This window comes from Mus caroli, chromosome 7 (assembly GCF_900094665.2).
Source record: "Mus caroli chromosome 7, CAROLI_EIJ_v1.1, whole genome shotgun sequence".
Classification (NCBI taxonomy): Eukaryota; Metazoa; Chordata; class Mammalia; order Rodentia; family Muridae; genus Mus; species Mus caroli.
The window spans coordinates 29,588,943-29,609,598 of record NC_034576.1 but is presented as its reverse complement, the minus strand read 5'-3'; the positions used below and the strand labels follow the sequence as shown (position 1 = coordinate 29,609,598).

Below are 20,656 nucleotides of genomic sequence, written 5' to 3'. Positions count from 1 at the left end.
CGGCGAGGAGGCCGCGGGAGCACCCGGACCCGGCCCGCCTGCCCGGCCCCCGCCCGGCCCCCGCCCCGGCCCCGGCGGGGGAGGGGTCTCTGAGCGCGACCCCTCCCCCCTGAGCCCCCACCTGCGTTGCGATGCCCGGGTCCCCGCGTGGCCCTGTCTGTCTGTCCGTCTGTCCGCGCCCAGGCCTCGCCCCACCCTGGCCCTAGAGCTGCCCGGCTGCCCCCCACCCGCCACAGCAGACCCCCTCTTTCTGGGCCTGTCTCCTCGGCAGGCCACGAACCCAGCCGCGCCATTGCTGCCCCAGACCCTGGGCTGGTACCCTGACATCGGGGTGCGCTTGCAGCCGGCGATCGGATCCAGATATTCTGAAACCCCCAAGCGTGGGACCCTGATTTGGGATCAGCACCTTGAGCTCCTGCCATGGAACCCTAAGACTCGGACCTTGAACCTCAATATCTGGGGCTGGAATCCCGACATCCGTCCCTGGGACCCCAAGATTTGGAAGCCGAACCCCATTATTTTGGAGCATGGATCCCAATATTTGGACCTGGGACCCCAAGATTTGGAGTCTAAGCCCCCAAAATTGGAGCTGAACTCTGAATTGTCTGGCTGATACGTTGACATCTGGGAGCGAATTCCCAAATCTATACCTAGGACCCCACTATTCTGGGAAATAAACCCTGGGATGCAGGCCTTCAATTCCAAGATCTGAACTGTGGAATTCTGTGGCGGGGGCCTGAAGTCCTTGCTGCAGACCTAAGTGCTGAAATCTGGGGCTAGAGACCTCTAAGTCTTGACTCAGCACCCTAGTATCTGAACAGGATCCCAGTTTCGGATGCCAGAACTGGACTCGGGATTCAGACCCTAAACTTCCCCATCTGGCTGTTCGGTGTCTCAAGCCTGGCACTGAGAGAGCCTGAGCCTGAAGAACCACTGGGGCCTTGGTCTCTTAAGCTGGACTCTCGAGGCCCAGTGTTAGGGGTCTGGAACCCCGAGAATCAAGTTTGGAGACTCCATAACCACAGACAGGATCTGGGGCAAGACAGTTCCTTCCCAGAGGCCCTGAGGACAGGGGAGTCTTGACCAGATGCCCCCTCCAGAGTTCTGACCTCACCCCCTTGGAGCCTAAGGACACTGCTCCCTGGGGTGGCTTCCAGTTCAGGTAAGGCCACTGAGAGACACCCGTGGTGGGAAGGGACTTGGGGTGGGGGTGGGGTTTCTTGGGCTACAGGTGGAAGTAGGTAAGTACCAGGTGCCCTGTGGCATCCTAAGCCGTTTTCATTGTCCCATGAGTGTGTCACCAACCCTCTCTGGACACATGACCCCAGCTCTGCCCCCTCTCTGGCCTCCTTGATGGGATTCTAGATCTCGATGTCACCACCAGTCTAGCTTCTGGCCATCTCAGCATCCTCTCTGGACCCCTTTCTCCACCTCTCCTCACAATGACAGTTTTTGCTTTACTCTCTGAGCTGCCTTGACACCCCTGTCCCCTGTCCTGTTGTTCTCCAGTCACATCTGCCCACAGCCTCTCTCACTGACACTTCTTTTTCTGTGTCTCCCTGATCCACTGGCTTTCTCAACCTTTGCCCACTCCTGACTCCTAGGCTGAGACTGACCATCCCTAGCCAAATCTAACATCTGTGTAGTCTTCTCCTTCCTACCTTGCCCTCCTCTCCTGCTGTTTCCTCTGTCCACCTCCCACCATCTCTCTTCTCTCCCTCCTACCCTGCGCTAACTCCTGGTCTACCCCCACCTGGCCAGCTCTGACCATTTCTACCTTGTCTGTCTTTCTACCGTTGCTCCACCTCTCCCCAAAGCCTTTTCTCTGACCAGTTGTTCTGGGTCCCTGATGACTCTGGCATATCTGTCCTTTCTCCTCTCTCTGGCTTTCTTACTGGCTTTTGACTAGGTCAAAACTCTTGTATCTCTTTGTCCAGATAGACTTAGAAGGACCACTGCAACCTGCTAGCCTTTCTGCTCAGTTTCCCTCCTTAGTCATGCCTGACCTTTACTGATTGATAATCCTTGCCAACTGCCCACCTCTTCTCTGTGGCTCCTCTAGACCCTATTGCTTACTTTCTCTCCACCTTGACCATCTGTCCTAGCCTCTGCCCACCTGTGCACATTTCTAGCCAGCTTTCTGACCATCATGGCTCATGCTTGACTCTCTGTGCCTTCATGACACATCTCTGACACCCCGCCCCCCCGCCGCCCCCCCCCCACCTCTCTGAGCATAGTATGGCCATCTCTCCCCGTTTCTGGCCCCAACACTGTTCCTTCTTCTCTACAGGCCACCCCTGCCCGCGATGGCCGTCCTTCCACTACTCCTTTGCCTGCTACCGCTGGCCCCCGCCTCATCTCCACCCCAGCCGGCCATATCCAGCCCCTGTCCCCGCCGTTGCCGCTGCCAGACCCAGTCGATGCCCCTAAGCGTGTTGTGCCCAGGGGCCGGCCTTCTGTTCGTACCGCCATCACTGGATCGCCGCGCTGCAGAGCTGCGCCTGGCAGACAACTTCATCGCGGCAGTGCGTCGTCGAGACCTGGCCAACATGACAGGCCTGCTGCATCTGAGCTTGTCTAGAAACACCATCCGCCATGTGGCAGCTGGCGCCTTCGCCGACCTACGTGCCCTGCGTGCCCTGCACCTAGATGGTAATAGACTGACCTCGCTGGGCGAGGGTCAGCTGCGCGGCTTAGTCAACTTGCGCCACCTCATCCTGAGCAACAACCAGCTAGCAGCCCTGGCAGCTGGTGCCCTAGACGACTGTGCCGAGACCCTGGAGGACCTCGATCTCTCTTATAATAACCTTGAGCAGCTGCCCTGGGAGGCTTTGGGGCGCCTAGGCAACGTCAACACGTTGGGCCTTGACCACAATTTGTTGGCTTCAGTGCCCGCTGGAGCCTTTTCCCGCCTGCACAAGTTGGCACGACTGGACATGACCTCCAACCGCCTAACCACCATCCCTCCTGACCCACTCTTCTCACGTTTGCCACTGCTTGCCCGGCCTCGAGGCTCGCCAGCCTCTGCTCTGGTGCTGGCCTTCGGGGGAAACCCCCTTCACTGCAACTGTGAGCTGGTGTGGCTGCGACGCCTGGCTCGGGAGGACGACCTCGAGGCCTGTGCCTCGCCACCTGCTCTGGGGGGCCGCTACTTCTGGGCTGTGGGTGAGGAGGAGTTTGTGTGTGAGCCACCTGTGGTGACCCACCGCTCACCTCCCCTGGCAGTGCCCGCAGGTCGGCCAGCTGCCCTGCGATGCCGGGCAGTAGGGGACCCAGAGCCACGAGTGCGTTGGGTATCACCCCAGGGTCGGCTGCTGGGCAACTCCAGCCGTGCTCGTGCCTTCCCTAATGGGACCCTGGAGCTACTGGTCACTGAGCCGGAAGATGGCGGCACTTTCACTTGCATTGCAGCCAATGCCGCTGGCGAGGCCACTGCTGCTGTTGAGCTGACCGTGGGTCCCCCTCCACCCCCCCAGCTAGCCAATAGCACCAGCTGTGACCCCCCGCGGGACGGGGAACCCGATGCCCTCACCCCGCCCTCTGCGGCTTCAGCCTCCGCCAAAGTGGCGGACACCGTGGCCCCTACCGACCGTGGCGTCCAAGTGACTGAGCATGGGGCCACAGCGGCTCTTGTTCAGTGGCCAGATCAACGGCCTGTCCCAGGCATCCGCATGTATCAGATCCAGTACAACAGCTCGGCCGACGACATCCTTGTCTACAGGTGCAGGGGCCTGGCAGGGGGGGAGTGAGATGGGGGCGGGGCAGGGCACTGTGGGTCCACCCAGGAATACCCCTTGTGAACCACTACAAGGAAATAGCACTGTAGGTTCCAAAGGAAATCAGAAAGTGAAGGCAAACGAAATCAGGCAGCAGTGATAACCACGGTTGGGCAGAAAGGGGTAAAAGAAATCCAGGGCAGATGTGGTGGAGGCAGTTGAGACGAGGAGGGTAAATCAGTTAGACAGCAGGCTAACAGGCACAACCAAGGACAATGAGTTTTAAAAAAAAAAATCAGGCTGCAGAGGTAGAAAGAAACAAGACTGATACATAAATGGTAACAAACATACAAAGCCAGGGGGAAAAAAATCAGGTCAAATGAGTAACAAGTTAATGGTTAACAGTGGTTGTTCAAGTGTAGTTCAGATAGCAGCCTATACAATAGCAAGCAGGCAGCCCTGAGGTTAAGCCCAGGGCTGAAGGAAGAGAAAGCTAACGAGGTTATGGTTAAAAATAAATTTTATCAGGAAGTTTGGCTTTTCACGGGAGGCTACAATAGGGAGGTTAAGTCAGGATTGTGACAAGTTCAGGGCCAGCCTGGTCTACATAGGGAGTTTGAAGCTGACCAGAGATTTATAGAAAACAGTGCCTGGAGGAGGGGAGGAGAAGGAGAAAAGAGAGCAAGAAGGGGTGGGGGGAATGGGCAGAAATGTACAGAGACAGCAGAGAAAGTCTAATGAGGTAGGCAGGGGAAAGGAGGGCAGAGGTTAAGTGGGAAATTGGGGGTAGGAGGTTAAATAGAGATTAGGTCTTGGGTTCGTGCAGTATGAGCCCTACCGGTCAAAGTTCTGGTTAGAGTAACATCCTAATTTTTGGTTTGCTAAATCAAATCTAAGCTAGGTCAGATGTGTCAGTGCACGGCCGTCTATCTCCCCAGCTCTCAAGAGGTTGAGACAGGAGGATAGTGAGTTCAGGGGCATCCTGGACTATACAGCAAGACCTTGTCTCAAAAAGCCAACAAAGCAGCAACCTAGTGAGCTATGTGGGCAGAAATGCCCAGTCTGATGCTCCTGTCACACACACACACACACCCCACGGCTGCAAACACAAAGCCCGGTGTTTACACACTCTGAAAGGGCAGTCAGTGTAGCTTCTGTCCCTCTGCTGTCACCACAGTGGGTAGCAATGGTGGTGGCTGATACTCCCCACCAAAGTCTGACCTTGTGTGGGCAGCTGTGGGTGACTCCCTATCCTCAATGCCAGGCTGGGCCAAGAGTACAGCCCCAAACTTGACAGTAACCTTCTACAGGATGGGTTAGCACCTTGCAAACCCAGTGCCTGGATCCACGCCACCCCCTTCCCTGGCCATATGTCAAGTCAAGATTCTATCTTCTCAATCCTAACCCCTTCTCTCTGTCTTCCCCTCTTCCTCTCCTCCCCCCACCTTCTGCTTTAGAGCTCATGTAGCCCTGGCTGGCCTCGAACTGGCCATGTAAGCCAAGGACCACACTGAGCCCCGAGCCCTCCTGCCTTCACCTCCCTGTCTGCGGGCCACCACATGTGGCATCTCCACTCCTTTTCTGAAACACTATTCAGGGGAGGGCGACCCCCTTGCCTGGTGGGGAGTGGGACAGTCTGGAGACAGCCACCCTGCCACAGGTCATTACAGGTGTCCTTGGGTTATGCTCCCTAAAGCAGGGTAGGAGTAAAACAGACTCTAAAACTAGCCCAGTCTCCGCCAGGGCATCCCGAGACGAAAGGAATGTGTGGAATTGGGTGAGAAAGGCGAGAAAACCGTGAGTGTAGTGGCTCAGACCTTAGGCTCAGCCCTGGAGAGACTTGAGGCAGGGGACTGAGAGTTCCAGGTCAGCCTGGGAGCTACATAGCCAAAGCCTGGCTCAACACTCACACCACACACACACACACACACACACACATACCTGCACACAGACATGCAGGCACATGCATGCACACGTGTACTTGCACACACATGTGCACACAGGTACCACACACACAAAGGGAAGGCTAATCAGGAAGCGGGAAATGGAGCTAAAAGAGAATAAAGAGATGAACCTGGAAATTAGTGAGGACAAAGAGGGAAGAGAATCTAAGATGGAGATTCTCAAGGGCTGGCCAGAAACACTATAAAGTCGGTGATGGTAACAAGGTACTGGAGCTGCAGGGAAATTCACTGGCAAGCTGGAAGCAAAGCAGGCAACAGAGGTATGGGGGAAGCAGTGGTTAGGGTAGAGGGGTTCAGCCGCCACACGCTAGGGAAATGTACAGGAGCTGGGCAAGGGAAATTAGAGCTGAAAAGAAGTCAGGCAGCGGGGCATGGGGTGCGCGGCTGTAACACCAGCACTTGGAGTTGCAGGGAGGATCATGAGGAGTTCAAGGCCAGCCTTGGCTAAGCTCCATGAGACCCTGTCTTGAAACAAATAAGCAATCACTTCCCTACCTTGTGGCTCAGATCAAGTGTAGTATCTGCTCCTACCAGGTTAATATCTGATATGTCCTCTGTCCGAGGACAATATATTAAATGGATTTTTGGGGAGATGGGAGATGGAACAGCAGCTTGCTGTGTCCAAGACACTCCTTGATTTGGTGTTGCAGTAATCCAGGAATGGTGCCCCCACCTCAAGGGCAGAAAGCAAATATAAAAAACAAAATAGGAGTCACAGGGAGATAGTCTGGCAGAAAGATGGCTAGAGGATAGAGGAAGGGGGCCATTGGTCAGGTGTAGTGTTAAAATGGTTCTACTTCCAGCACTCTGGAGGCTGAGGCAGGACCTTCACAAGATATGAGCCAGCCTTGGCTACATAACAAGACTCCGGGAGGCAGGGGGCAGGAATCAGACAGGGTTAGCATAAAGCAGAGCTTTGCTGGTGAGGCTAAGGACTTAGCTGAACAGGGTGAGAGGCAAGGTGCCAAAAAGGGTCTTGAGGGATGTTAGGGGCACCTTAACAGGCCTAGGGAATAAATCTCTGAAAGAGGAATGGAATATCTTAGGCTTCAGAGAAATAGGGTGTGGAATCCACAGGTGCGCAAAATTGGGACCTTAGGTGGGAGACTGAAGTTGGCTAGCCCACTGGACCGACATGCTAAGTGTTAGCTGAGCAAAATAAGTCAGGGTGCTGGTTAGATGGGACTGGGGTGCAATGGGGCAGCTGTACTGCAGGGAACTTAGCTGGAGGGAGGCACAGGGCAGGTGGATCTTGGGTACTGGGTGACCACAGTCCTGACCCCATCTGTCACCCTCCCTCAGGATGATCCCAGCGGACAGTCGCTCCTTCCTGCTGACCGATCTGGCGTCAGGCCGTACCTATGATCTATGTGTGCTCGCCGTCTATGAGGACAGCGCCACCGGGCTGACGGCCACGCGGCCAGTGGGCTGCGCTCGGTTCTCCACGGAGCCCGCACTTCGGCCTTGTGCTGCACCGCACGCACCCTTCCTGGGCGGCACCATGATCATAGCGCTGGGAGGTGTCATCGTCGCTTCCGTTCTGGTCTTCATCTTCGTGCTGCTTCTACGCTACAAGGTGCACGGAGGCCAGCCGCCCGGCAAGGCCAAGGCTACGGCACCTGTCAGTAGCGTTTGCTCCCAGACCAACGGAGCGCTCGGGCCCGTGCCCAGTGCTCCTGCCCCTGAGCCTGCTGCACCCAGGGCCCATACTGTGGTCCAATTGGACTGTGAGCCCTGGGGGCCCAGTCACGAACCTGCAGGACCCTAGCCAAGGGCCCACCTCTATGGTTCCTCTGGTCCCAGGGACACCCCTCGGGACCTGGCCTCAGACTCACCAAATTGCTCACGGTTTTTAAAACTCTGATGGGGAGGGTGTCGGGGGCACCGGGGCACAACAAGAAAGTCCTATTTTTCTAAGCTCGGGCTGTTCCTTTGCCCTTGTCTGTCTGTGGGGACTGAGGTGTGCTGTGGAGGGTATGGGGGCAGGGGTTGAGGAACCTCCCCTGAGGAAGGCACTTCCTGTCATTCAGCTTGGGGTCTCTGCAGAGGAGTCATCTATAGTCATCCATGTAAGCAATGGACGTTCTGGGGACCGAGCTGTGCTGTGGCTTGTGCTGGGGACTCAGTGACCCAAGCTGCCCTGCCCTCAGTCCAGTGGGAAACGTGTCTTCAGACAGCCATACTCCAGAATACAGAGTTGAGGGACGCCCAGGGGGTTGTGTGCCCCCCCCCTCAACCCCGGAAGAGGAACCTGAAGTATAGTTCCGGGAAGTCTTCCTGGAAGAGGAGGGATGTAATCTAAGTAGCATATCTGAAGGAGAGCATTGGGCAAAGAGCAGAAGGGAAGGCTCCAGGTGGAGGGCATAGCATGAACAAAGGCTGGGTATTGCCAGGCATTGGGTTGCTGTGGTACTGGTGAGGTGGGAGGGGCCAGCTCCTGAGTGAGGTGCTCAGACGCTGGCCTGATGGTGATGGCTAGCCACGGAGGATTTTATGCCTGGGGGCCGAGTGGGGGAGGTTGGGGTTTCTAGTGCTGCTTGGGGAAGGTGAACCAGAAGCAAGGAATGCGTGTGAAGCCATTGTAGGGGTGAGGGTGGGGCAGGACCAACTTCAACCAGGGAAACATTGGAAGAGAAGAGTGGATGACACAGCCATTCAGGAAAGCGAGCAGATGGATTACTATGCTCAGAGACCATGAGGGAGGGGCTTATCTAGAGTGAGGCTCTGGGCTCTGGCCAGGGGAAAGTCCTCCAGGCTGCCCTGGCTCAGGACGAGGGAGCAGGGGCACAGCAGAGAAGGATGCTTTGTGGTCAGACTCTGCAGATGAGCGACCAGGGGATGGCGAGTGGGGAGGAGAGATGGAGACGTTGGAGCCAAGGATAGAAAGCAGGGCTTAGCAGACAGAGTGTCCCACCCCTATCATCCTCACACCTCAGGTGACAGAGGCAGGAGACCACTAGTTCAAAAGCTGAAAGTTCAGCATGAGACCCATCCCCCGCGCCCCCCCCAAAACCCAAAAGAATCTGGGAGCAGTCGCAAGATTGGACCATCTACTGGGGTTTCAGTCTTTAAGGGAGAAACGGAAAGCTTTTGGCAGCTGCACACAGAGGAGAAGGTGAAAAATGTCCCAAGAGGCTGGTGTGTTTGCTAGGGGAAAGGTTACAGTGGGGGTGGGGGGGGGGGAGTCGATGCCACATTGAACCAATCTAGCAGATATGAGTGTGGACAGGGACTGAGCCCTGGTTCAGCGTGAGTCAGAGCACTTGGCTTCATGTCTTTCCTGAGCTGGTCCCCACTGTGTCACTGCCCCGGGCCCCCTCACACAAGTGTCCTGGAAGTTTATAGGATCAGACACTGGGCATGGAAAAGGCCAGGCCTCATTAGAGGTGCAGGAATGGGGTCGATAGCAAGAATAGCATCCCCCCACCCCCACCCCCCGTGCAAGTAGCTTCTCTGATGGCAGCTGGGGGGTGGGGAAGGGCCTGTCAGTCACCTGAGGTAAGATGATGTTAGGATCAGGGTGAAGACAGGCTAAGACTAAACTGGAATTCTCTCGGTTTGGTACAAAGAATGTTCTGGTGAGATGACAGAACCTATTTTCATGGTGGAACTTGAGACCTTCAAAATGTCCACCATTAACCGTAGAGATGAGGCACTCATCTCCCCAGTCCTGCAGCATCCCGAGGTCCTTTGTCATTTTGCTACTCTCGAGTAGCTAAGATCATGTGAGGCTATCAACAAATCACAGCATAAGCCTTGGGCCATGGGAGCTAGCAAGTGGGAAGGCTGGCTCAGTGCCACCTAGGAAATACCCACTCCCACCTTAAGGGGAAGCCAGAGTGCACCGTTTGTAAACCTGTTGTTAAAATTTGAACTGTGTGCTAGGTCATGGGGCAGATTCAAGTACAAGTCCTGCCCTGCCCTGCCCTGGCAGCATTTGTGACACACACAAATGTTAAATAGGGATGTGTGGGAAGCAGAGGTGGATTTGACTCCAGCTGAGGAGTTAAGTCCCAAGCCGAGGCTGAGGACCACGCTGGCTGGAGGTAATTAGCAAGTGGTGGGAACAGTGTTCAATGGACATGGAACGGCATATGATAAGGTATGCATTGTGAGAAAAAGGGAGAGGGAAGGAAGCCAGAGGTGAGATGGAGTGAGGGAAGGGAATTGTCATAATATCAGGCCGGAAGTGGGCGACGTAAAAGCCCTGTAAATTCACCAGAGGAGGGAGGATTCCATTCTAACTGGCATGAGAAACCACTGACGGTTCCTTCTGTCTTGTTTCTTTGAGTTGGGGGTCTCACAACGTTAGCCCCGGTTTGGACTCATTGTCTAGCTCAGGTTCCCTGACCTCACTTATGACCCTTCTGCCTCGGCCTCCTGAGCTGGAGGATCGCAGGCGTGCACCATCACTCTTGGCCACTGGAGGATCCCGGGCTATGAGGATCTTCCCGGATCTCAAGGAAGCTCCCATGGCAGATCTTGTGTGTGGAGGGCCAAGGGAAAGCACAGGGAAACCGAGGAGGAAGACACTGCAACAGTTCTGGCAGAAGGCTGTCTTAGACCAGGCTAGACCTGAGGCTGACTTAGACCAGGCTGGACCTGAGCTGACATGTAAGTCATCAGCAGACCCCTCCTTTCCTACCCAGAAGAGGACAGTGTAAACTACTAGCAGCTGGTCCAGAACAGAGGGAAGGAAGATTGTAGAAAGTAGGGGAAGAGGGGGAGGCCCGGGTCTCCAATCCCAGGATCCATCCCATAGAGCTGATTTGTCTGTAGGAAGAAGTGACCTTTGGCAAGCCAAGTACAAGGCGGCCAGCAGATAGAGGCCAAAAGAGACTGAGGCTGTTGAGGTGGATCCAGGCCCAGTACACGGGGCTAGAATGGAGATGCACACCCAGTACCGGCCTCCTGCAGGTGTGGAGGCGTGTGAATAGAGAATAATAGTGGTTATAGCAAGTCCCCTGGAACTTCACAAGACACCCAGACTGCCCCTCACACCTGTGCACAACAAACACCACCGGCATCTAGGATTTCAAGTTAAACAGCCTTGCCCAGCTGAAGCCACCGACTCCCTGAGGTGAGGATATGATGTCTACTGCCCATCGCCTCTCTAGTCAAAGCAATCTGGGGACCAAACCTAGGCTGCTGAGGCACTGTCTCCTGGTGACTGCTGTCTGGGTTTCGTACTCTCCTCGAACCATACTGCCACACCTAGCCACCGCTCTTGGGGTGACTGGAGCTGGTGTGAGCCCATAACATCAGGAGATTCCCATGATCCTCTGGCAGTCCTTCCTTGAGGCCAAGCTTCTGCGGCCCTTCCCATGGGCTCCTAGGTGGGAGAACCTGATGAGGCAGAGTGTGGGGACTCCCCAAAGACAGCGGGTCTCCCCTGGATAGTGCGACCCAGTGATCCATGCTGAGTATCCTCAGCAAAGTCTGGACCCCGCATGCCTGGAGGGTTGTCGGTGCTTGGCACTGTCCTGGCCTTAGTGAGGTTAGAATGTTGGGGACATGGCATGACAAACAGTCCAGGTCCCTGCCCTCTTGGGGTCCCAGTTCTTAGAGAACAAGCAGATACAAATGGTGGCCAGGATAGACTGAAAAAGAACAGGCAGGAAGGATGGCAGACGTTTTTGTTCTCTGGTGCTTTGAACAGGGTCTCATGGAAGCCAGAGTGACCTTGAGCTCCAAATCCCTTTGCCTCTACCTTTCAAGTGCCAGGATTATAGGTACTACCGCATGCCACCGGTCCTGGGGGACTTGGGAGCCTACGGGGACTCCTAACTGAGACTGATGGGAGCACCAAGATGTGCTGAAGATGCGACTTTTTAATGTGTCCTGTTTAATGTCCCACTGCTATTGTCCTTTTTAAAAAGACAGGGTCTTGCCGGCATAGCCCAGGATGGCCTTGAACTCAGTCTTCCTGCCCCACTTGCCTCAAGTGCTGGGATTACAGGCACAAACTAGCCACACCCAGCTCTCACCTTGAACACATTGAAATCCCTAGTACACTTTGAACAAACTCACCACCACGTCCCTTTTTGGCACCCCGCCCTTCAGATTATGCAGCCAATCCTACCTGAAGAAGATGATGAAGGATGGAAGAGAGCTAGGGCAAAGGCTTGCCCCCAAAGACCCACAGTGATGGTATGTAGTGGCGCACACCTTTGGTCCCAGCACTTGGGAGGCAGAGGTAGGTGGATCTCCAAGTTCAAGGCCAGCCTGCTCTAAAAGTTCCAGGACAGTCAGAGCTGTTATACAGAGAAAATGTTAAGAGAGACAGAGACAGAAAGATAGGGTGTGCTTGAAGGACGAGCTTGAGGGAGCTGTGGTTGGAGCTTCCAGTGGGAGAACAGGCAGGGCAACAGATGACCTGAGGTGCCCCGATGCTGCCCCAGAGCACTGTTGTGCCAAGGAGGGGGCTGGGCAAAGAGAGACAGCACTCAGAAAGCCACCTGACCCCTGTGGAAGGGGAAACTGAGGCACGTGGTCAAGAACAATGTGTATGGGGGGGGAGTGGCTCTGCTTGCTTTAAAGGGAACGGAGAGTGTCCACAATTCTGAAGAAGGAACTGGGCAGGCCCCAGGATCAGCCCTGTCCTTCATTCTCAACTGTTAAGTGTTCATGGGGAAGGAACATGGAGTGGCCGCTTACACAATGCCCATGCTAAGTGCTAGAAAAATCTTAGAACCTAAGAACACTCATGAGTTGTGCTGGAAGCAAAGCTGACAAGAATTTGAGAACATGGAATTTAAAAGATTTTACTCAGGATGTGTTCTGGCCCCTACTCCTTGGAACCCCTGGGGCACTGTGCACTCTCCTCAGCCCCATGGGTACATCAGCACTTCTACTTCCTTCTAAATGTTCTTCCTGCCCTGGGGCTGGGGATGAACCCCCCCCCTCCTTCATCTTCTGTTCTTCTCAGCTATCAACCTGAGCCTGTGTCTGGCATCCTAATTTCACATCTGGCTTCCCACCGCTTCCTTGGCCCCCTTTTCCTAGATAAATAAGCAACCTGCCTCAGCATCTTCCCTGGCCAGCCCCTTTTCCCAGTTTGTATTCCCACAAGCCCTGAGGATCCACTGCACCTCCCCGTCCTCCTTTTCCTAGTTCGAGTCTGGTCTAACACTGCTTTAACTCCCCCAATTCCTCCACGGACCTCCCTCTGGGATCCTGGCCACAGCATTCCTCTCTGGCCCAAACCCTTCTTAGTGACAAACCTGTCGGCTGCATATAAGCTTCCACGGCTCACCAGGGTCCCGGTTCCGAGTCGGAGCTGTCTGGGAGGCTGAGACAGGAAGGTAGCATGACTTTTGTGAGTTCGAAGCCAGCCTGGGATACAACACAAGACCTTGTCTTTAAAAAAGCAAACAAAACCCTTCACTTTGGGGTATCTATGACCCCCGCCTTCCTCGAGCACCATCTCCAACATAATGCTCCTTCAGTGTAGACAGAATACTAACCATTCCCAGGAAGCGAAGGCCCTCCCATCATGCCTTTCTTCCGAGGAAGCGAAGGCCCTCCCATCATGCCTTTCTTCCGAGGAAGCGAAGGCCCTCCCGTCATGCCTTTCTTCCCACACACCCTCATTTACCCTGCTTGGGATGACAAGCTGGGAAAGTGACACAGGAAGCTGTGGAAAGAAAGCTCCCTCTCCCTTTATGTCTTACCAAAGCTTCTAAGGAGAAGAGAGTTAGAATATGGGGGAGAAGGTGTTGAGAATCCGCCCCCCACCCCGCCTTTCCCGGCCCTCCTAGCTCACCCTTCCAGCTGCTCCCTTGTAGGAGCAGGCCTCGAGGGGACAGGAGAGGGAAGGCCAAGGCTATCCCTTGGAGGCCTCAGCTCCCCACCCTCCAGATCTCCTCATCCAGCCTTCCCAGCATTCTCTCCTGCTCTGTCTCCAATCGCTCCTGCAGGCCAAGCGGTAGGCCTCCAGGTCTCCTTCTCTAAACTTGGGGGTTCCCTAAAGTCTCCAGGTTCTCCTTGAGCCGCAGCAGCGATCTCCACTCCCTTCCTCAGAACCCAGGCTTCCCACTGCAACCCTTCCTAGGGCCTCAGAACTTCTAGCCAAAAGCTTCTTCCTCCTCAGCAGGCTATGGAGGCTGCTCCTCTGTTCTAGAATGTTCTTCCAGTGTCAGCTTCCTCACTTGGCCCCTTTGCTCCATTCTTCTGTTTGCAGGAATATAGAGCCTCCGCTCCCTCCAAACACGATCAAACCAGTTCTCTGTACTCAAAGACCCTTTTCTAGTCCTAATGTCTCTCAAATAAGCTCTCTCCTTCTCTCCTTCCCCACCCTGTCTCCTTCCCTTCCTTCCTGACTCTCTCCCCACTCCTCCCTCTCTGCCCTTCCCTCACATTCTCCTCTTCCTCCTCCCGATCCTCCTTGTAATTCCTTGACATTCCCTCGTCATGTGCCTGTTCATCTCCAACATGTCTCACCTCCTCAACCAATCCCTCTTCCCCACCTCTTCCGCCATCTGCCTCTAGTCTCTAACCCCACAATTCCAACCTGGTCAGACTGGAGCCACACATCCCTTGCTGGTTCAGGGAGAGTGATGAGGGACAGGACCAAGCTTAAAGATGGTACACAAGTGCCTTGTAGTATACACAGCTCCCCCTGGGTCCCGATGGGCAAGAGTTCCAGCCTACCTATCCTAGGGGCTCGGGGGTCCTATCCCTTTCTGGGAGTGTGCCCACAGGGAAGAGGGTCAAGAGGCCCCCTAATTCTCGGTCATAGCTGCCTTCATACCTGCTCGAACACCTTGATGCTCTGGATTTCCCACAGACATGTGGATGTAGAAAGACGATGGCTGGTGACTTCAGAGCCAAGGGTGGAAAGGCTGCCTGATATGGCTCTGTGAAAGTGAAATTTCTTTGGACACGATTCTGGCTGGTTAGGACAAGATCTATTGACAGACTGTGCCAGTGGAGAGGACAAACTGGTTCTGGAAGCCTAATAGGGCAGGCAGACCAGAAAAAGTAAGCCATCTCTCCCAGCTCTGTGAAGTGTGTGTGTGTGGCAGCTTTTTGAGATGAGGGAACCAAAGCCCACAGAAGTTAGGTGTATGGTTCAAGTTCCCATGGCTTGAAAAAGACAGTGAGGATTCAAACCTGGCGGAATGGCCTCCCAATCTACCCAACTATTCTGGTTCCCTCCTCTGCGCTCCCGGTTCACTCAGACTCAACAGCTGCGTTTGTGGGTTTCTAGGGCCGCCGCTTAATCACAGCTTTCTTGGAAAACGGGGGCGCTGAGAAACACGACTTCCGGCTGTGTGTGTGTTGCCACCGCCCGAAGGGCCCCGATGGTGGTGCTACTGTCAGTACCAATGAGCCGGCGCCCAGTGCCCGAGGGCTGCTGAGGAATCCACGTGGGCGAGCCTGCCTGGACCCAACGCCGCGGCGCCACCTGCTGAGCGCTCGCGGTGATGCCGCGGCTGCGGCCCGGCGACTCGCAGTCAGCTTTCCGGGGTAATGGGCCTCCTGCTGCACACAACCTGCCTGTCAGTATTCTTACATCTTGAACCCTTCCTTCCAGGAACGGCAGGTGTAGAACAGAATGCGGGTGACCAATCAAGTTCCCATGATATGCCATTCATTCTATGGCACTGGTGATTGGACATCCTTGTCAGCAAGCAAGACACAAGGGTACCAACTACTGCTGCTCAAGGGTGGCAGGGGCCGCCAGGGCCTGGAGAAGCGAGCAGACCTGTTGAGGATCAGGGTCGGGAAAAATTACAAAACTACATTCTATTCCTCATGAAGCCGCCCCGAGACCGTTTTTAAAATTCGAATCATGTCCCTTCTCTACTCAAAATCCTCCAGTGCAATCACCCCGCCTGCCAGCAGCGCCAGAGTCCTGACAGTGATTTATAAGTCCTACATGAGGGACTGGAGGTGGGGCGCACCCAGTTGATAGAGTGCTTGCCTAGGATGTACAAAGCCCTGGGTTTGATCCCCAGTACTTGCCTATTCTCTCGGCACGCTGGAAGTGGAAGCAGACACACAGAAGTTCATAGTGATGTGCGAGGCAAGCATAACATCCTGTCTCAAAATCAAGTAGGTGAATTAAATTTAAAATTAGAGCCGGTGAGACGGCTCTTCATCTCACTGGTTGCTAAGCCTGACAACCTAAGTTCGAGTCCCCAGGACCCACTGAGCAGAAGAGCATTGGCGCCTACGAGTTGCCTTTTGCTGGGTAGGTCCGCAAGCTTTGGACCACCTCTTTGGCAGCAGTAGTGGCTGGGCATGGTGATGGTGGTGTGTGCACACCTTGGTACTGCTGCGTCACAGGCCTATAAATAGGTAAGGCTTTATGGGCTAAGTGGTAAGTGCTTTTATATATAATGTATGCATGCACATTATGTAATATATTCCTCACAGTCAACCTGGAGGCAGGTCTTTTTATTATCCCAGTTTTATAGAGAAACCAATTGGAGGTCGAAGGCGCTAAATCATTGCCCAGAGCCACACTCAGAGCAGGTGGCTGCTTGTTCCCAAAATTCTCTGGGGCTATTGGAAAGGAACCGCTTTGCCTAAGCAGCACAAAGCTTTGCACAGACTCTAAATGCGGCCGGGCGCTGGCCGTGGTACTGAACAGAATAGCCGCGGCTTCTCCCTTTGAGATTGTCAGGTAACCTTGGAATTAAGGAGCTCTTTCTCAACCATGGTGATGAAAGAAACGTGAAAGTGTGTTCGGAAAGAACCCAGAGTTTCTCAGCAACGAAGACAGAAATTTTCCTCTGCCTCACAAATTCTGGGACCAAAGTATCTATTTTTGTTTGTTTGGTTGGTTGTTTTTTTTTTTGGTTTTGGTTTTTCTAGACAGGGTTTCTCTGTGTAGCCCTGGCTTTCCTGGAACTCACTTTGTAGACCAGGCCGGCCTCGAACTCAGAAATCTGCCTGCCTCTGCCTCCCGAGTGCTGGGATTAAAAGCATTTGCCACCACTGCCATTATTATTATTATTATTATCATTATCACTAACTATTATTATCTTCGAGCTATACTCTGGAATGGGGAGGCTTGGAACCCTGACCCAAACTAGATGAGCTCTCATAAGTCACTTCCCCTCTCTGACCTTCCACTTCCTCCTCTGTAACAGTGGAGAACACACCAACACACCATGTATTGGTAGCATTTTAAAAAGGAGAACCCAGTACAGTGATCCATGATTATATCCTAGTACTTAGGAGGTGAGGCAGGAGGATTGTTCTAAGCTTAAAGCAGCCTGGGCTATATACTGAGTTCCAGGCCACAGTAACAACGCCTACGGTGCAGTAGATATTTTCTCTAAACAGGGTCTCATTATGTAGCTCTGGACCTTGCTTTGTGGACCACACTGGCCTTGAACTCACAGAGGTCTGCTGGCCTCTGGCTCTTCGGTGTTGTGATTAAGGATGTCCACCATACTGGCTTCTCCTTTTAAAGAATTCCACAAATATATGGTGAGTTGGTGGTGTTCTCCACCTTTACAGAGGAAGCAGATGATCACCACTTTTTTAAGTGAAATTTTATACTATATATATTTTTTTAGACAGGGTTTCTCTGTGTAGCCCTAGCTCTCCCAGAACTGTCTCTGTAGGCAAGATGGCCTCAGACTCACAGAGATCCTTCTGGGATTAAAGGCATGAACAACCTCTGCCTGGCTAAGACAACATGTCTTAAGTCACAGTCAAAAGACTAGCAGAGCTAAAGAGATGGCTGGGCAGTTACATGTTGCTTTTCTGGAGGCCATGGGTTCGAGTCTCAGCATAAATTTAGCAGCTTACAACTGTGGTTCACTGTATTTATGTGATATAGATGTAGTGAAAAGTAAATCTTTTTTAAAAAAAAAAAAACAACCATTAGAGCTGAAATTTGTACCTTGGGCGCCTGGCAGAAAAGCTCACACCTTTACAGCATGTGAAAGGCCAAGGTGGTAGGATTTCTCTGTGTGTAAAACCATCTGGGGCTATACAGTAAATTCCAAGCCAGCCTGGACTACAGACCTTGACTGAAAACAGTAAATAAATAAATAAATAAATAAATAAATAAATAAATAAATAAGAAATCCTGAATATCCAAAGGTCTTAGAATACAAGCCCTGATTCTCATGTGGACACCCTCCCCTACCATACACAAAGTCTTCGTTGCCATAGTGATCCATCACAATTAATAATAACAATTTTGGGGGGAAAAAAGACATGTCAATTTTGATACTAAGCACCATAAAGTTATGTGCAGATTACACTAAAGCTGTGATTTCTTTGTGGTAACAAATAGATTTTATATAGTAAGTTTTATGTCTTGGCATTTTCTGTGACGAGGTCTCACCATATAACCCTGTCTTGCCTGGAAGTCTCTATACACACCAAGCTGGCTTTGGACTCACTGAGATCTGCCTGCTTTGCCTCCATCAGAAGGCTGGAATGAAAGGTGTGCACCACCACACTCAGGTCAGCACTGGTTTGTTTTTTGCCTTTGGCACAACGTAGACCCATCGTAAGTACTGGAGATGTTCAGAGACTGATCCTCTACTTGTGTGCGAATTTATGTCAAAGTGCTGTATTCCATTTTGATAGAAAAATACACAAAGCTATCCAGGTCTGGTGCCACATACCTGAGATCCCAGGAAGGCCCCATCTCAAACGAGCAAGAACTAGGAATGTGGTTCAGCAATACAGAAGTGGCCTAGAATTCACTAGTGAGGAGGGCTGGGGATGAAGCTCAGCAGTAAATCATTTGCCGGCAAGTGTGAGTGTGAGGCCCTGGGTTCACTGCCACCATTAAGAGGGAGATAGAGGGCTCAGTGGGTAAGAGCACTGATTGCTCTTCCAGAAGTCCTGAGTTCAAATCCCAGCAACCACATGGTGGCTCACAACCAACTGTAATGGAATCCGATGCCCTCTTCTGGTGTGTCTGAAGACAGTCACAGTGTGCTCATATACATAAAATAAATATTTTTTTTAAAAAAAGAGGAAGATAGAGGGAGATAGAGAGAGGGAGGGAGAGAAGTATATAGACGAAACAAGATTACCTACCTACTCATGTTGACTTCAGGTACCAATAGCTATGAAAAATGAGTGCCTCTTTCTTGGAAGCAGAAGCACAGTATGCCCTCTTCTCTCTCTCTCTCTCTCTCTCTCTCTCCCTCCCTCCCTCCCTCCCTCCCTCCCTCCCTCTCACACACACACCACTCTCAAGGATGCTTGATGTGGCAAACTAAGTCCTCCCAGGATATGTTGTGCTTTGAGCTGCTTGGTTCTGGGCTTGGGCAGGGCATGTGTGACAGGGCTTACATGGAAGTCAGAGTACAGCTTACATAGTGAATACTTCCCTTCCACTACGTAGGTTCCCTAGGCTCAAACTCAGGAAGCCAGGCTAGGTGGCGTGTGCCTTTCCCCCATCTCATAGGCGCTCCCCCAGATTTTTAAATAATTGAATCCAGCTGTCTTCACATGAAGCTGGCGCTCCGCAGCTGACTGCTGCCCTTTTCTCTAGCCAGGCTGTGCTGAGCACTGCCGTATTGTTCCACAGTCCTGGCCTTCTCTTTCTGCTGATGCATACAAACCTACTTGATTCACAGCTGACAGACCTGCTGACTTCTGAATGCTGAGGAGCCAATGCCAGGGAGCCTGGGAGCCCAGATATGAAAGCAGGTCAGTGATGAATCCAGGTACCAGGATCCAGCACTGGCTGAGGGAAAACTAGACCCTTCCCAGGAATCCCTTTCTCTCCTGGTAATGCCACCTCAGTCCCCTGCAATGTCTGTGCATGTTCTGATGGGACCACCTGTCACCTTGGAAAGCACAAGCCTAAATGTGAGCCCATTACCCAAGCCATCTGGGCACATGACCGGTTTTAAGACGGCATGTGTGTGTGTGCGCGTGCGTGTGTGCATGAGTGCACACGTATGTTGGTTCTTTGAGATAGTCTCACAATTCTGCAGCTAATTCTGATCTTGAACTTGAAATCCCCCTACCTCATTCTCCAAAGCACTGGGTTTACAGGGCTGCACCCCTCCACCCAGCTTTGAAGATGATAGTTCTGAAGGACTCCCAACACAGTCTGTCTCCAGATCCAGCACCATGGTGAAAGCTGTCTGAAGCTGAGCCTGGACTTACAGCTGTGGCCACAGCTGGATCTGTACTTGAAATCATGGCCATGACTCACACAGTCTGTACAAGTGACTGTGCAGGGACTCTGGCTGATTTGGTATCAATAGCCATGTTCAAAACCAAGGCAAACTGTCTGAATATTCAAATTATGAGGGATAAACTAAGCCTGTAGGAAGCCACATGTGTCCAGATGTGGGGCAAGAGGATGGTGCCACCGGACAGAAGAACTGGTAAGGTTGAGTGAGCCCAAATCCCGTGAAACTCAGAATTGAGTATGGTAGGCCTGGGGCCAGCTCTCTGCCAAACTCTACCTGCTCTGGAACACGCAGCCACAACACCCCACTGAGAGGGCTATTGCATCAGTCAGGTAGCATAAAACCTGGAGTTCTCTATGCTAATGAGGTATCTAGATAGGCCCTGAGTGTTTAGCCAATGAACTTCCCTTCCTGGGCATCCCTTCCTACAAAAGGTATTTAATCCTTGGTTCACCCTGAGTAAGGTGTATGCATTCACATTTGCCATCAAATAAAGCAGTTTGGACAAGCAAACTTGTCCAAACTCTTCATCAAGGATTGCCTCACAGGGGAGGCCTTCCTCACAAAGAGCCACGCCCAAATCTCCCAGAGAAGGCCTTCTAAGCCTAAGCCCCTCTGTACTCTTAGCACTCAAGAAACCAAGCCGGGAATGATGGCGCACACCTTTAATCCCAGCACTTGGGAGGCAGAGGCAGGCAGATTTCTGAGTTTGAGGCCAGCCTGGAACAGGACCAGGACAACCAGGGCTATACAGAGAAACCCTATCTTGAAAAACCAAAAAGAAAGAAAGAAAGAAAGAAAGAAAGAAAGAAAGAAAGAAAGAAAGAAAGAAAGAAAGAAAGAA

At 52.8% G+C, this 20,656-nt stretch overlaps 1 protein-coding gene and 1 non-coding gene across 2 annotated transcripts; both read left to right on the top strand.

The window, feature by feature from the left end:
- The first annotated feature begins 117 nt into the window (after positions 1-117).
- On the top strand, positions 118-7,605 carry Lrfn3 (leucine rich repeat and fibronectin type III domain containing 3). The gene is made up of 3 exons (XM_021166599.2): positions 118-1,162; positions 2,291-3,721; positions 6,983-7,605. The coding sequence occupies exons 2-3, from the start codon at positions 2,307-2,309 to the stop codon at positions 7,446-7,448; spliced, it is 1,881 nt and encodes a 626-aa protein (XP_021022258.1). The 5' UTR covers positions 118-1,162; positions 2,291-2,306; the 3' UTR covers positions 7,449-7,605.
- Positions 6,163-6,354, top strand: LOC115031663. The gene has a single exon (XR_003837330.1). It is a non-coding gene; the product is annotated as a U2 spliceosomal RNA (small nuclear RNA).
- Positions 7,606-20,656: the final 13,051 nt, after the last annotated feature.